Here is a 15,914-nt window from a genome sequence, read left to right on the forward strand (position 1 = left end):
TTCATACCTATTCTTGGGAGTGGTGAGCAGCGTATGCTTAGCATGTGCATTGTTTGGGATTTTTTTTTTTTTTAAGATTGTTAATAAATAAGAGATTAAGAAGGCAATTACTGTGTAAGGCTCTTTCACTGGTAGAAGACCACAAACCCATAGACTATAAGGTTATGCCTGAGTCCTAGGAAAGGGTGAGCGCCTATGTTGAGCAGATTACAGCTGGGGCCCCAGAAGGGTGAGGGTGGGTCCATTTTCAATATAAGAACAAGTAAGAATGGATGTCACTAGAGTCTGTGAATGAAACAATTTTGTGTGGGTAACAGAAGAGTGGAAATGTCAGAAAAACATGCATGAGACTCTCAGAGATCTTGCCACTGTATGGTGGGGGGAAAAAAAATGGTGTGACCATATAGCAGGGAACAATGTACAGTTATTGCTGCTAGAAAGACACTCATAGAACTGATAGGCACGCTAAACAGTTCCAGAACTAGCAGTCCTGTATTGCTAAGATTGAAGATATTCAGGTAAATTGACAGTGCTAAAATGCCCAAGTAGAAAACATCTTCCATTTATCTTTGTAAGTCAGTCTGGTTAAGTATTTCCTGATTTGAAACAATCTGCTGAACCTCAGCTGGATGGTTTCTTTCCATAGATATCATTCAGCCAGCAACCTGAACAGGAAACACCTTGATCTGGCCCACAAGGCTGAGGTCTCCCCTCATTCCCTAGCAGGGGGAGCCAGTGCTGACACTATAGCCAGAGGCCATGTCACTGAAGCATGAGCACCAGCTCTCTGGGGGAGAGCTCTGAGCTTCCCTGGCTGGATCAAGACAAGCCACAAGCTCATCTGGCTTGTAGGCACTGCCTGGCAGGTGGGGGCGGAGGTGGGGAAGGAGAGGGAAGGGCCTCTGCATGCTGCTACTCCCTCTCCACCTCAACTGCGAACACAGCACAAAGAAGCTCTATTCCTGCAGTCAGTTTCATGCAGGCTTCGCTCCGATCACTCCCATTGGCTGGGAGCTTAATTTGTGAATCCCAGCTCAAATTTTGCACTTACTCAACCTGTGTGAGTCATCCGAAACATAAACCTGTCCAGACCTTGGGGATACATTCCTGCACATGGCTACTCTGGCTACACTATTATTTTAGAATGTAAGCGCAATGACAACTAATGCAAGTACGCTTACTCACTGAGGGAATCACATCCCCCAGATCCAACTACTGACATAGGCTAAGTCTCTTAAATATTTTGCCAGTGAAGGGAAGAGTTATAACCTAACAACAACAATAATAAAACAAGACGAGATACCAAAATGTCAGTCAAAACAAAACAAAAAGGCAGTCCAGTAGCACTATAAAGACGAACAAAATAATTTATTAGGTGATGAGCTTTCGCGGGACAGACCCACTTCTTCAGATCATAGCCGTACCAGAACAGACTCAATATTTACGGCACAGAGAACCAAAAATAGTAATCAAGGTTGACAAGTCAGAAAAATATTATCAAGGTGAGTAAATCAGAGAGCAGAGGGGCAGGTCAAGAATTAGATAAAGTAAACTATGTAAAAGAACCCTTATAATGAGCTAGAAAATTCCCATCCCGGTTCAAACCATATGTTAATATGTCTAATTTGAATATAAAAGAAAGTTCATCAGCCTCTCTTTCCAAATCGCTGTGAAAATTCCTCTTCAGTAAAACACAGACTTTCAGGTCATTAACAGAATGGTCCACTCCCCTGAAGTGCTGGCTGATAGGTTTGTGAATCAGGAGTGTTTCAGTCAAAAAAGTCGAAAATCAGTCAAAAGAAGTGTTGCTAAGAAAGCAACAGAAGTAGGATTTATGGATGAAGCTGTTACTCTTCACCTTCTTATGCTGCACTGACAATATAGCAATTTAACCATATTTGAACATCCAGAGTGCACACATAATAAAGCTACACCCACAGTACAATATAAAAACATGGAAGCGAGTATTTTCTCAAAAAGTGTTCAACTATTTTCTCAACCAACACGTTTCAGAAAGATTACAGTAAAAGCTGCATCCAGAATCTTAGAATCTGTTTGCCTATGCACTGTTGTATGTAAGGTAATCCAGCTCACATACAAAGCAGAGGTAGCCCTGTGTTTTACAGGCACAGAAAAAAGCAAGTTTCTCACACACTTATTTTCTTCCATACAGCTTGCTTTTCATCACCTTCTTGATCCCGTCTGCCATACCTTTAATCTGCTTCTTCACTTCTTGCAGAAGCTCTAAACACACCAGTCCTCCGTTCAAAAGTTGTGAAAAGAAAGCTTCAATATATTTAAAGGAAAAATGTTTTCAGACAGAAAAAACAGGCCTAGTGAGATGTGACTTTTTTTTTTGGCTGGGCTTTTATGTTATGAATACAGATAGGATGTGGTATTTATTTAGTTGAGATAACTTAATTTACTTCTGCTTTCCCAGAAAAATTGCTCATGCAGGATTTCTCCTTTTTGGTATTGTGCCTCAGTATGAAATATGACAAAAATTTTTTAGCTCTCTAAACATTTTACTGAGGTGGTTGCAGTGACTTTTTATACTATTTATACTTTTTATACCTGGAGATACTTTCACTACAAAATGAAAATCTTATATTGATTGTATCTTTACAGATGAAACAATCTCTTGCCTTGTAATTCAGATTCCCTGAAAACACTTAAGATTTACATACCAATCTCCTCTCTCAGACTGGCAGACTAACTGATGATATGAGGGGTTCTGTGCACAAATCTGTAGAAAGTCATTTCTCTAAGCAGCTCAGGAATTTACTTTTTGTGGCTGTTGTCCCAACTGACAAAAGGAGAAGAAAAGGAGACTTAAATGTAATATATAACAAAATAGTACAGAATATGCTCTGATGGACAGTACCCTTGAGTCAACCAGCTCAATACAATAAACATATATTCTAAAAATCTTAAAAAAGCAAGAGTTATCCTGCGTGCCTTGCACTTGAAAATTTTTAAACAATGTAAGCTCTTCAGGGCAAAGATCTTGGGTGAAACTCTGGTCCAAATGAAGTCAACAGACATTTTGGCACTGCTACAAAGGAACTCTACTTAAAAATAGGTCTTCTGAGAAAGTGAAAGCTCTCAGGATTTTCGGACAACTAATGTCGGCATCAGAAGCAAGCACTTCTATAGGAATTAAAAGGAGAGTTCCTACACTAGACTCCATATGACTTCTGAATTGCACCTAAAAAGTCTAACTTGGCACATTCCTTACACTACCAGGAGTGCAATACTGCTGAAGAAGTTGGGGAATGTGTTCTGCAGAGATCATTTGCATAAAAATACAAAGGTGTGCATATGTAATACCTTGTAAACAGGCCTGCTGGGAGCAGGCAAAGCAAGGAGGTTTTATCTATTGTAAACAACATGTTGTTGGAAAGTCACAATTTATACTATCATCCAGTGTAAGAATTGTGGAGTCTCAACAATGTTTGAAGTTTTGTGGGGGTACAGGGCAGTTATCATTACCTGAGTAAGATATAGATTACAGAGAGCTCCCCTCCTTCAAAGCATTTTGAGAGTGAAAAAGCGAGAGGCACAGTGGTTGAACTAACTGGCTGCAAGCCTTTGGTTATACAGCTGTAAGACTGGTTTGACTAGTTCTCCTCCTCACTGTTCAAAGATAGACCTAAAGATGGATCTATAATTACTCTGTCAGAATCCACCTTGATGACTGCTGTGGCTAAGCCCAAAGCTGAAATCAGTGAGAGCTGGAATCACAGACAGCAGCAATGGACGGATAGACAGCGCAGCCAGATGGTAGGAGGAGCAGCAGACAGACGGACGGCCAGTAAGCGAAGCAGCAGACAGACTGACAGTGCCCGCCCAGTAGGAGCAGCAGCAGACAGACGGACGGCGCGACCTGCAGCCCGCCAGTAAGAGGAGCAGCGGACAGATGGACGGCACGACCTGCAGCCGGCCAGTAAGCGGAGCAGCAGACAGACGGACGGCGCGACCAGTGGCTGGCCAGTGGGGCAGCTGGCAGGGAGCAAGCGAAATGCCAGACCAGTGTAAAGGAGGCATTGCCTCAGGGTGATGTGTCAGGGCCTACACAGACTGGACCAAGTTGTAAGTGGGGCACGAAGAAAGTTGGTGTGGATTGTCTGGTTACAGTATTGGACTGATGAGCCTGAGAGGCAAGGGACACTGCTCAATCCATTTGAGTCGGGACAGTTACTCGAGGATTCGTTATGAACTCTGGGTGCGGTATTTTCCCAAGCTAATGCCATATGACTTGTCTGCCTTTTTCATTAAAAGTTTATTTTCGACACTCAGACTCTGTGCTTGCAAGTGGGGAAAGCATTGCCTCTCCAAGGCATCCAGGGGTGTGTGAATTTCCCAGGCTACTGGGTTGGGGCTCAAGCCAGTTCTGTGTGAGGTGGATGAAAAGGAACCCCTAGATATTGAACCTTGCCCTGGTTGCTGCAGACTCCTTCTGGCAGAAGAGTTACAGCAGTATAGTCTTACAAAAAAATAAAAGTGAATTCAAAATGAGTTATAGAACAAGATAAATATATTTTAAAATATAGATGTATAATTTTATTTTGCTGTTTCCCAATCTTTTTCCTTGTTCTAAGAAAAAGCATTGTGACTTTAAGACACTGCTTGAGAAAAATGCAGCACTTTCACAAATGGGGGGAAGGCAGTGGGGCAGATGAGAGGGTGAAGTGAGTATGAGAATTCCATACCCAGAATAGAGAGATGCAACCAGTACAATTGCTGAAGACTATACAGAAACCTCCGCCTCGCCTGAAATCAGATAGGATTTAGAGAGAAAACTGGCTTTTGGGCCAGCTTTAAGGAAAGAGTAAGAGAAGGAATAGGTGTATGAGTATCATTAAACTAATCATAAAAAGTAACAAGATGACAAAAATGAGCACTCATTTAGCTCAAACTCAATAAGAATATTAATGGTGAACCATTAGGGGCTGGAGCATGGGCAAGGGGTTGCTTGAGCCCCACAAGGCTGCTGAAAGTAAAGGCGCTCCAGCCGGGCCAGAGCAGCCAAGGTCCCTGGCCACCCTGCCACTTTAATTGGCTAACTGATTAAACCTATTGGTTAACCATTTAAACAGGATCTTACATCCCTAAAACTAGATATGAAGAGAACAAAATTAATAAAGGAACCAAAAAACAAGATGAAAAGGAAAAATTCTTCAATTGCCTGTGCACACAATGCTAGCAGACTGGGTAACAAACAAGAGGAAGTGGAATTGTTCATTTATGAGCACAAATCACTGAAGCCTAGTGAGATGATTCATACGATTGGAATGTTAAAATCAGTTATAATTTATTTAGGAAGGATCAAGTGAACAAAAGCAGAAGAATAGCATACCATGCTAAAAATGCCATTACCCATTTTGAGTAACTGAACTCAGAAGAAAATTATCCTGAAAGCTTATTGCTCAATGTCTTAACAGATAAAGCACAACATATCACATTAGTTGGTGTCTGCTACAGACCACCAAATCATACGGGGAAATGGGAAGACCCACTTCTCAGCTTTATCCATAGGTGTGGGAAAAAACCTGAATAATTATCAAGTTAAACTTGAACACCACATGCTGGTGGTCTCGACTAATCCTAAAACACCCTTGGAATTTAATTATAAATAAATTTCCTAACTAAAACAGTGTCATAACAAAGACACCAAAATCTGTATTAAAACCAGTCTCAACAAATCAAGAAAAACTGACCATAGAACTAGAAATTAATTGTAAAGTAGGTGTAAGTGATAATGCATTGATCACATTTATAATGTGCAACCAGAAGGTTGAACAAAACAGTAATTACAGTAAAATTCCTTTAATCAAGCCTGTGATGATCCAGCATCTGCAGTCCCCCAAGACACATGAGGGTTGCAAGAGGGGTGAAGAAGCTGACTCTGCAGTACTGCCCATTTCGCCCATTCACCCTGCACACAGGCACTGAGACACAAAGACTGGAACAGCCTCGGGTGTGCAGGAACAGAGGGAGCCAGCATCTGCCACCAGGGTACAAGTGCAGCCTTGGACCGCCTGTGGCACCTGGGCCCTACCCAGGCTCTGCCCCCTCAGCACAGCACAGACTGGGCCCCCTCTGCCCCTGTTCGGCAGACACCAACCACACGGCTCAACCCCACTCACACAGGGCAGGGCTCAGCTCTCATTCGTCGTGTAGCCATGCAGCAAAGCAGCTTGTGAAGCCACTGTCCCCAGTACCATGGCACTGGCCCAGGGCATGCTGCACTCCCCAGGCCTCCAGGGGCCCACTCATTGGGTGGTGGCAGCAGGCACGCTTTGCCTGTTCCCCTCCACCACTGGGCCCACGAGCAGCACTGTAAAGCCTGATGGGGGTGGTGAGCTTCAACTGGGGGTGGGGGAAAGGAAGCTGCAAGAGTGTGGGGTGGTAAACCATGATGGGGGTGGGGGTGTTTGAACTAGGGCCCGGGGGTTATGGTGATGTCCACTAATCTGGAAAATCTGGTAATCTGGCATCTGCCCAGTCCCGGACATGCCGGATTAAAGGAATTTTACCACACACACACACACACACACTCTCTCTCTCTCTCTCTCTCTCTCTCTCTCTCTCTCTCTCTGTCCTGGTGCTTTAAAAAGGATCAGTTTCACAAAGCTGAAGAAATTGAGTGGAAGGAAGAAAAAAAAAAATCAGAAAAAATGTGAACAAATGGGAATTTTTAAAGAACATTATACAAGATGCCCAGTGAGGAAGGAAGATCAATAAATAAAACCAACTTGTTCACAGGGAAAGTGAAGGCAGTTATAAATCCATATTATACGTAAAACTTTAAAACATGAAAGGGGATATAGATAATAAAGATAAGGTGCATGATAGGATTTATAGAAAACTGAAAATGTAAGCAAACGGAGAGAAGTGTAGGGTCAGCAGAGTTAAAGACAGTAAGTATTTTTAAAATATATTAAGAACTAAGATTCCTGACATTGTACTGGTCCTTATTAGATGGAAATGGTATAATTATTATTAAGTATGGAAGGCAGAAGCATGCAATAAATTTCTGTTCTACATTTTGGAAAAACTGATTATACAGTCTCATCAGGACACTAACACTCTTTCCATTCCACTAGTATCTCAGGAGAATGTCAAAGAGCAGCTACTAAAAGAGTAATTTAAATCAACAGATCGAAACAACTTGTATGCAGGAGTTTTAAAAGAGCTGGCTGTGGGACAGACAGCAGCTTGTGGGGGCAACAACATGTAAACGCCCTCTCCACCCAACACCCTGAGCCACCATCCCAGACCTTCCCACATTTCAGTCATCTGTCAACTTCACCCCGACTACACTATAAACTGGGCTTTTTATGCAGATCAGAATCATAGTTTATTGAGATTCCTAGTGGGTGAAGTGCCAGGAAAAAGAGGGCTTTTGCTGTACTGAGATTTTATTTAACCTATAGATTTGGCATTGATGTGACCATCATTCAAATACTACGTCCAGTGCTATGGTTCACAATTCAAGACAGACTGAAAAACAGGAGTAGTTTCAGAAAAAAGAATTGCAAGACTAATGAGAGGTTTAGAAAACTTTTTTTTTTAGAAGATTTAGAAAACTCCTGTAGATGTTTATAAATACCTACAAAGTTTTTGTATGCAGAAACAAACTGATCTCCCACTGAAATGGAACTATCTATGCAGCAACAGTTAATAGTGTTCAACAGCACAGATTATGACAAAAATAATCGACTGAAATTGCAAGTGAGACATTTACGATAGGAATTTTTACGTTAAACACATTAAATACTAAAAAGAAGTTTTATTTATAAAGAATGTTGACATCTGAAATGTCTGGTTTGTTTATGCCTATCCTCTCTATGGCATACATTTGCTTTGTGCATTATGTATGATGGAGTAAATGTTGACCATGTGCCATGCTTTTTTTAAAGGCATTTAGAGCAATTATTTTTAAAATTAAGAATACCAAACAAACATTTATGCAGACACTCAATATTTGCTCCCCTAATTTCTTGCTATGTATACCAGCTGAGATATTTCTAAACTCCTAGTCTGTCTCTACACTAGCCCCCTTCTTCGAATGGGTATGGTAATCAGCCTGAGCAGGGAATAATAATGAAGTGCTGCGGTACATGTGCAGCCCCACCTCTTTAGGTAAATTCTCCCCGTGGCAATTTCGAAGTTTCAAACTGCGAAGTGCCAGCATGCCACGTAGCTGCAGGTACTTTGAAGTACCTGCACAACTTCAACGTGCCCTTACTCCCAAAATTTTTTGCAAATTTGCAACTTTGAAGTTGCTGTGGGGAGAACTAGCCTAATTAAGTGCTGCATATTCTTCGCAGCACTTCATTATTATTCCCAGCTCAGGCTGATTACTATGCACCCTTCGAAGAAGGGGGCTAGTGTAAAGACAGCCCTAAAGAAACACAGTTTTAGTACCCTTACAAAATATTCTGGGGAAGCAAAAAGCCACAGTATCCCCTGGGAACTATAGCTGGCACCAACTAAGTGCTACGCTGACAGAACACTTTTGCTTTGTTATAAAAATCTATATTTGGTTATCTAGTTTCATTTTTACTCACGAAAGCCACTGTTTATGCACCTTGCAGAACAGAACAAAAAAACAGTTCTAAATAAAGAAGCTAAACATTCCAAAAGGGAAGAAGGGGCGGGGAAAAAATGCACAAAAAACCAATAGCTCACATTACTAAAATGAAAATCTGGACCAAAACAACAATATACCCTGAATAAATAAAACTAGTTTAAACAATGGCTTTCATGAAAAAAAAAAAATGAAACTACAGAGGTGAACTTCTTTCGCATTATGGTTTCTTAATAAGAGATACTTATGGGGACAAATCCTCCTAATGAAACACATGACAAGAATAAGTTATACAGTAAACTTTCATATCCAGCAGTCCTGTGACTGGGAGGTTGCCCGATATTCAAATATTCTGGATACCTAGTAAAGCACAACACTAAAGGAAAACAAGGTTAGATACTAAAAACAAAAATGTACGCAGAGTATTTTATTTACCAACAGTACTGTTGTACACTGTAAACATACTGTATTCGTATTTACTTTCACTATACTGTACTTATGGAAAATTTAACTAAAATCTACTTATGGTTAAAATGCCAGTTATTTGAGAGTTCTGAATAACAGAAGGAATGCAGGATATTGAAGAGTTTACTGTATATGCGCCTGGACAAAAGTAGTTTTTAAACAGGGTGTCTAAATTCAGTCAGGCTACTCTTTAGGACTGTGTTCCACAGAAGAGGCCTTCTGTCGACAGCTCAGGGAGAGTCTACACACTTAATGCATTCTGTTGACAGTCTCAACAGAAATCTGCATTTGCCTTGACAGTATTGCCCCTCAAAAATGAGGCATAACTATCTTTCAACAGGGTACTGTTGACAGACATGGAGTGTAGACTCTCTGTCGACAGAGAGCACTGGTTGCTGGGTAGCCATTTTTGCAGAGCTGCCATTCTGCTTTCTAGCTCCAGAGGGCAGCGCAGTCTGCCAGTTCTCTGTCGACAGAGCAAGTTGTGTGCAGATGCAATATGCGGACGGAGGTTCTGGCTGTACTTCCCTGTCGACAGTAACTTCTGTCAACAGATGCTTCTAGTATAGACATAGCCTAGGTGCTTTAGGCTAAGTCTACATCTAAAACATTAAAGTGAAAGTATGGACACAGCACTGGAAGAGAGGTCGCCCAGCACTCTAGGTAAACCATCTAAGAGAGGAGCGTAGCTTCCAATGGTGGAAGCCAGTTTACGCTGGTTCTTCACAGCACTGTAACTTGCTGTACTAGTAGTGGGAGAAGGGTGAGCATGAGCCAGAAAGCTGCAGTATGATCAACTGGCAGTATAGATGTGGCCTTCATTTCAGCGACACTGAACATCCACAGATCCCACAAACGTGCAGCACATGAAATCATGATCACTCACTAAGGTTCTCCAGTTGTGGATTTTGACACCCAAATTAGAACATTTTGGTATTCTAAAATCTTACTTGTTAATAAACCACACAGTTAACACCTTATGTATCGTATTTGCCAATACTGACAGCACAGCGGCTTCTCAACCTTTCCAGATTACTGTATTCTGCCTCAAAGCCACTTGCTTCCAAAAAAAAGTCAGACATACAAATACAAGAGCATCACAACACACCGAGTACCAGCATCTCAGCAGCCACAGTCGTTGGATTTCTGGCCAGGTAGTGGGACCTGAAACTGGGAGCCAACTGAAGCATGGAGCCACACCAGCAGCCTCAGCCACAGGAAACTCTTGGGAAGGGCAGGTGGGGGAGCTGACTGAGTACTTTTTTTTTTTTAATTAATATAAATATGGGATTTACACTTCAACATACCATATGCAGAGCACTATAAACAAGATGTTAAGAAATCTGAGTTTGTACTGACTTTGCTAGAGCTTTTAATGTAGCCTGTTGTAAAACTAGATAAATACCTGGATAAATTCATATATCCAATAGTAGACCTCGGTGTACCTCCAGGAGTGTACCCCCGCCCTGCCTCAGCCCCATTCCAGAACATGTATATCCCTGGTTTAGAATCTCTGCAATTGCAGTAGACAACTCAGTTTTAATAACTAAGTGAAAATGTGTAGTTTACTAGCTCTACAATCCCTTTGCTTAACATCTGAAAAGGCTACTTGTTTTAGCTGTAGTGTGTTGGAGGATTTCCTGCAGCACACTTGCAAAAATACTATGCTTTCTTATATAATGCAAAAATTCCAACAGAAGCAAACAGCCTACACAACACCACAGAATAACCCCCTCAACCGACTTCTGAAATTCCTCCCTCAGCAAATACACAAATGATTCACTTTTCTTTACTGAGAATATTTAGTAAGTAACATTTTTAAAATCCCATATTATACGCAGGTTGAAAAGTAGCCATCAACTAAGAATACCTGAATTGACTAGACTAATCTCAAACATAACTTAAGACAAATTCTGTTTTATAATATATGTGATTAAAATATTTAAGGAACAATTCAGAAAAATCTCAAATTTGAAAACAGTGCCAACCAAAAATGTATTTACTATAGTGTACTGCTTAAATATTTAAAAAATTGACCTCAATTTAGAGAGGTGTACCACTTTAGACAAACTGAATAAAAAAAACACAACAATTAAGAAATAAGGCAGGGAACAAAAAAAATAGTATTTTGTCACCCGTGAACAATCAAATCTCATGGCAATCTCAGCTACACAGATAAAACAACCATTCAACTGTTCATTGAAAAGAATCAAAGAGAATTGATGGAAAAACGCATACATTATCAGCAAGTAAATGTTGAAATCTGACTCAGTGAAACCTAGTATATAAGAAAGGCACAACAAAGAACAGATGGGAAAATCTCTTATCTACACAATTCTTACCTGCACTTCTACAGCACTGTCCACTTCTGTGTCACATGGTGCTGCAACCCTGTATTGTTGGGGAGACTCAATAACAAGCTCCTTTTTAACACTTCTAACGTTTGTTCTAGCCTGCATTCTTACACAGAAAGCCACTCAATCCAAGAAATGCTGTTTTTCTGCATCAAAATTAAGAACATACCAGCAATTCAGAAAATAACCCAAAAGCTTTTTCCAGGCAGAAGATGAAAGAATTACCAACCCGTTTAACTACTAAGCTGCAGTTTGCTAAATCTGACGGGGGGAATGCATGACAAACAAAACCCAGCCTCTAAAGGGTGTACCCTTTCTCTGCAAGGGAGGACAGGGGGAAATAGGTGGATCCATTTACAGGAACATATGCCCAAAACAGTGCAATACAAAACGTACTTCACTATAACTGTGCACAATACCCACAAAACAATTTAAAAATGCCTCTAGTATTTAAGAAAAATATTTAAGAGTAAGAGTAAAATATGTAATGTAGAACAAACTTTAACATTCAGTGCATTTTTGAAATCTTCAGAATGGCAAAATCCCAAGGAGTATTCTTTGCAGATTACTCTTCTACTCCTTTTTTCATATTTCATTTATGTCCAGCAGCTGAGTGCTAGAGGACAAGCCATTCTAGTCAGCAGAGGTATTCCTAAATAGTGCTGACACTTTTTTTTTTCATTCTAATAGTTGAACAGATTTAAGACAGCTTCTCCTAATTTTATGCTATATTCTCTATAAGACCTCAAATAACCTGCAAAGATGCTAATGAGGTTGCAAAGCCTGCTTTCTATTTTTCCTTTAATTCCAAACAGTGCTAGCAGTTCTCTCTCCTCGTCCTATACCAGGGATGTACAAAGCGGGAAGCATGAAATTTTGTAAGGGGGGTGCAATGCCCCCCACTTCTCTTGGGCACGACCTCCACCATCGCTGAGAGAGTCCAGCGCTTCATTTCTAGGAGACCAATGCTTATTTCCAGGGCCATTGGTGGCAAGGGAAGCTAGTTACAGGGACGAAATGTGGATCCCAACATAAAAAGTTTATCACCCCTGTTCTGTACCATTACTCTTACTCACAATTCAGGCCTAATTACCATAATTCATTATAATTGGGAATGAAAGAGGAATACTATTCATCTTTCAGACAGACAGCTCTACAAAAACACTTGAAAACAGCAGCAGGAGCCAGACGTCACAGCAGAAGAGCAACATCATGTATAATCTGCAGCACTGTGTCAGTAGACCCGGGTACACGAAGAAACCCAGGCTGTCCCTATTCATCTGCCACAGAGCCAACATAAACTAGAGGCAGTGCTGCTAGTGGCACAGTAGCAGCAATGGGCAGTACAACTATTAACTCAACAGGAAAACCACCCAACAGCCGCAGGAACTAATAAGCAATCAGTAGATCCTAGAGCAAATTCTGTTCATGATCAAGGAATTATTCCCTAGGTGCAGGAAGGATATATTAGTCATCTGTTTGTAAGAAACCTGAGCAAAGAAAGTTACAGTGGCAGAGGTGTTATTATTATGCTGGTCAGGTAGTAAGGCAAGGCAGCTTAAGCACATCCTCCGTCTGGACCCACTTAGGAGATTTGCCAGGCAACTGCACACCTGGAAGCTGGCTCTGAGAAAATACACATACTAGAAGGCACGCAGGAGTAGTGTTTCTGGTGGGGAACGTAAGCATCTACTACTCTTAAGAACTAGAACTGAGGAAATGAGTCACTCCCAGAACAGCTCACATTGATAGCTGTGGAAAAACCCTGTGTCTAGTGTAGACGCAGCTTAATAGCACTCTCTGTCCGTGGCTGCAAGGAAGAAGCTGATGACAGTCTTAAATGAGCTAATGAGCCATATATCCTCATAGCTAACAAAACTAGAGAAAGAGTCATCATCCTGCTCCATAATCTGCATACACAGATTATTAAGAAAAAAATCATAGGTTAAAACTGTGGTGCATGCTAAACACGAGCTGACACAGAAGAGAGGTGCGCCAGCATCACTGCACCCACCGACCATAGATTTGTAGGTAGCAGTGGTGTGCGCCCCCTCCCCCTGCAGCTGTCCATGCACACAGGGCAGAGGCACATGACACCTGTAGCACTTTACTGAGCATGTGCAGGCAGCCAGCTCCGCAGTCTTCTCTGATCCAGAACCCAAAGAAGGACTCCATTGCGGGCAGGGGGGAGCATCTGCAGGCACAACATCTCAAAAGAACTCCAGTTACTGAACAAGGTGAGTAACTCTCCCTTCTTCAAAAGGTTCCTGTGGGTGCTCCACCTTTAGGTGACTACAACCAGTAATCATTGCTTGGAGATGGGTCCTTCGGATGTGTACGTCAGCTGATAACACTACAAACCATCTGAAAGCAGTCAGAGTTGACAGAGGTTTGTGTGGTGTAATGCCAAGTTAACGTGTGAGCAGACGCCCATGCAGCTGCTCTGCAAAAAGTCCTTGCTGGGCACATCCCAGAGGAATGCTGGACAGGAGGCCATTGCTTCGTTAAACTTATTGTAAGCCAGCCTTAAAGAGCCCAAGAAATTTCTATTTGGACAGCCCGTGTCTGGAGATAGGCATGCCAAGGGACCTTTCAGTTGAGGAGACAGAGTCAGGTTGTGTTTGGGAATGGCTGCATTCTCTGCAGGTAGAAGGCCAAGACCCAACAGACATCAAGGGTATGCATGGCTCTGTGCCTACCATCGGTATGAGATTTGGGGAAGAAAACCCGTAAGTATACTGATTCATTGCAGTGGAAAGAGGTAAGTTCTTTAGGGAAGAATATAGAGTAGATGTGGAGGAACTTGTACAGTAAACTCTTTCACACTGGGAAACCCTAAGCCCAGGAGGTTGCTGGATCTGAAAATATTATGCTTAATAGAGAAGGATCCCTTGCCACCAGTTCTGACAGTGCAGATGCCCTACAGCAGTGCTCCACACCCAAAGCCCTCAGCAGCTCGGTCCCCAGGGCACTGCCTATGCTAGCACAGCCCATTTCACACTCCCTGCAGGGGCTCAGCAACTCAGTCCCCAGCCATGTTGCCATGAAGCTGGGGTGGTGGGGGGGGACACAGGGCTGGCTGACTCCAGCCAGCCATCCAGCTGCACTCACCTCTGGGGCTCAGCACCCTATAGTAGCTCAGGTTCCAGCCATGCTGCCACACGAGAAGGCGGCGGGGGGAACTGGCTCCCCATGCTCTGGCCACCCATCCCACCGCACTCTTCCCTGGGCTCAGCAGCCCCCAGCCTAGGTTTTGGGATAGCACCTGCTATTTGAGAGAACTGTTTGATTGAAAACTGGTAAAAAAAAGAGTTTACTGTAAAAGATCCTGTATGGTGGTTCCGATATCAGTGAACTTATCTCTCCTATTCTTTGTGCTGAGGTGATTGCCAAAAGGAAAGCCATTTTCATGGACAAGTGTAACAAGGAACAGGTGGCTATTGCCTGAAAGGGTTTGCCAGTTAGGGCCCTGAAGAACAAATTGCGGTCTCATGAAGGTGTCAATTCTTTAATTGGCAGGAACATGTAGTGGAGGTCCTTAAGGAACAACTTGACTGAAGGGAGTGTGAAGACCAAGTGGTCTTGGATAGGTGGCTGAAAGTAGAGTAGATTGTCCCTCCCTGGTACATGGGCCACCACAACGCAGATTTTGCAAGGGCCACACTACTCCCACAGTTGCACTGCTTCTCAGCAGAGTTGTCGCAAGCATATTCCACCCTCTTTGTTGATGCAGTGCTTGTTACTGCATTGTCCATCATTATGCAGACTGTGCTGTTGGTTATCTGCATGGCAAAATGCATGCAGGCATACCATACTGCTCTGAGCTCCAGAAGGTGGATGTGACTGAGCCGTTTGTCTGTTGACCATGTCCCCTGAACCACTTGACCCGTTAGGTGGGCACCCCAGCCTAGAAGTGAAACATCCATCATAATCATGGAAAGGCTTTCTAGAAGGGAACCCCTTTGCATACACTCTGTGCCTACATTCACCAACTGAAAGAGTCCTAGTGGCAGTATGTGCTGCAACCAGTGCTGCTTGTAAGGCTGTCCTTGAAATGAGAGAGCTTTCTCCCATGAGGGCTTTGTATTGATCTTTTTGTTATTTGGAATGGTTTCAATAAAGGCGTGACGTTGGTCAAAGATGTAGTACGTGTACTTTGCAAGCAATGCCACATAATTGGCAATGCAAAATCATAGGCTGGCCCATGAGTAGAACTTCTTCCCCTTGTCATTCAGCCTTTTCCACTATCTCCCAGCATGCACCTGGTGTTCTGCTGCCTACCCCCTCTGATTTACAGCCTCTACTGTCAACAAGTTAGAGGGTGGATGGAAGAGGAGGAATTCAGCACCCTTTGAGGCCACGTAGTACTTTCGATCCTATCTCTCTGATGTGTGTGGAATGGAAGCTGGCTGGATCCAGGAGGGCTTCATTAATCAGTATTGCCACCCTGTTCTGAGTGGAAAAATGTAAGATGTTAGCTTATGATACGTAACCCTTGG

The 15,914-nt window shown here is 42.4% G+C and overlaps 1 protein-coding gene across 5 annotated transcripts in view; it reads right to left on the reverse strand.

The window, feature by feature from the left end:
* Positions 1–15,914, reverse strand: part of DOCK9 (dedicator of cytokinesis 9) — a 278,961-nt gene that overhangs the window by 196,281 nt on the left and 66,766 nt on the right. The window contains exon 1 of one of the 5 annotated variants that reach the window (XM_074989515.1): positions 11,404–11,627. The exons of the other annotated variants lie outside the window; for them this stretch is intronic. Within the exon in view, the coding sequence (XP_074845616.1) occupies positions 11,404–11,520 (117 nt within the window). The 5' untranslated portion in view covers positions 11,521–11,627. Of the gene's footprint in view, positions 1–11,403; positions 11,628–15,914 lie in introns of those variants that run through there. 5 annotated transcript variants of the gene reach the window in all.

Source organism: Carettochelys insculpta, chromosome 1, assembly GCF_033958435.1.
Source record: "Carettochelys insculpta isolate YL-2023 chromosome 1, ASM3395843v1, whole genome shotgun sequence".
In the NCBI taxonomy this organism is placed as follows: Eukaryota; Metazoa; Chordata; order Testudines; family Carettochelyidae; genus Carettochelys; species Carettochelys insculpta.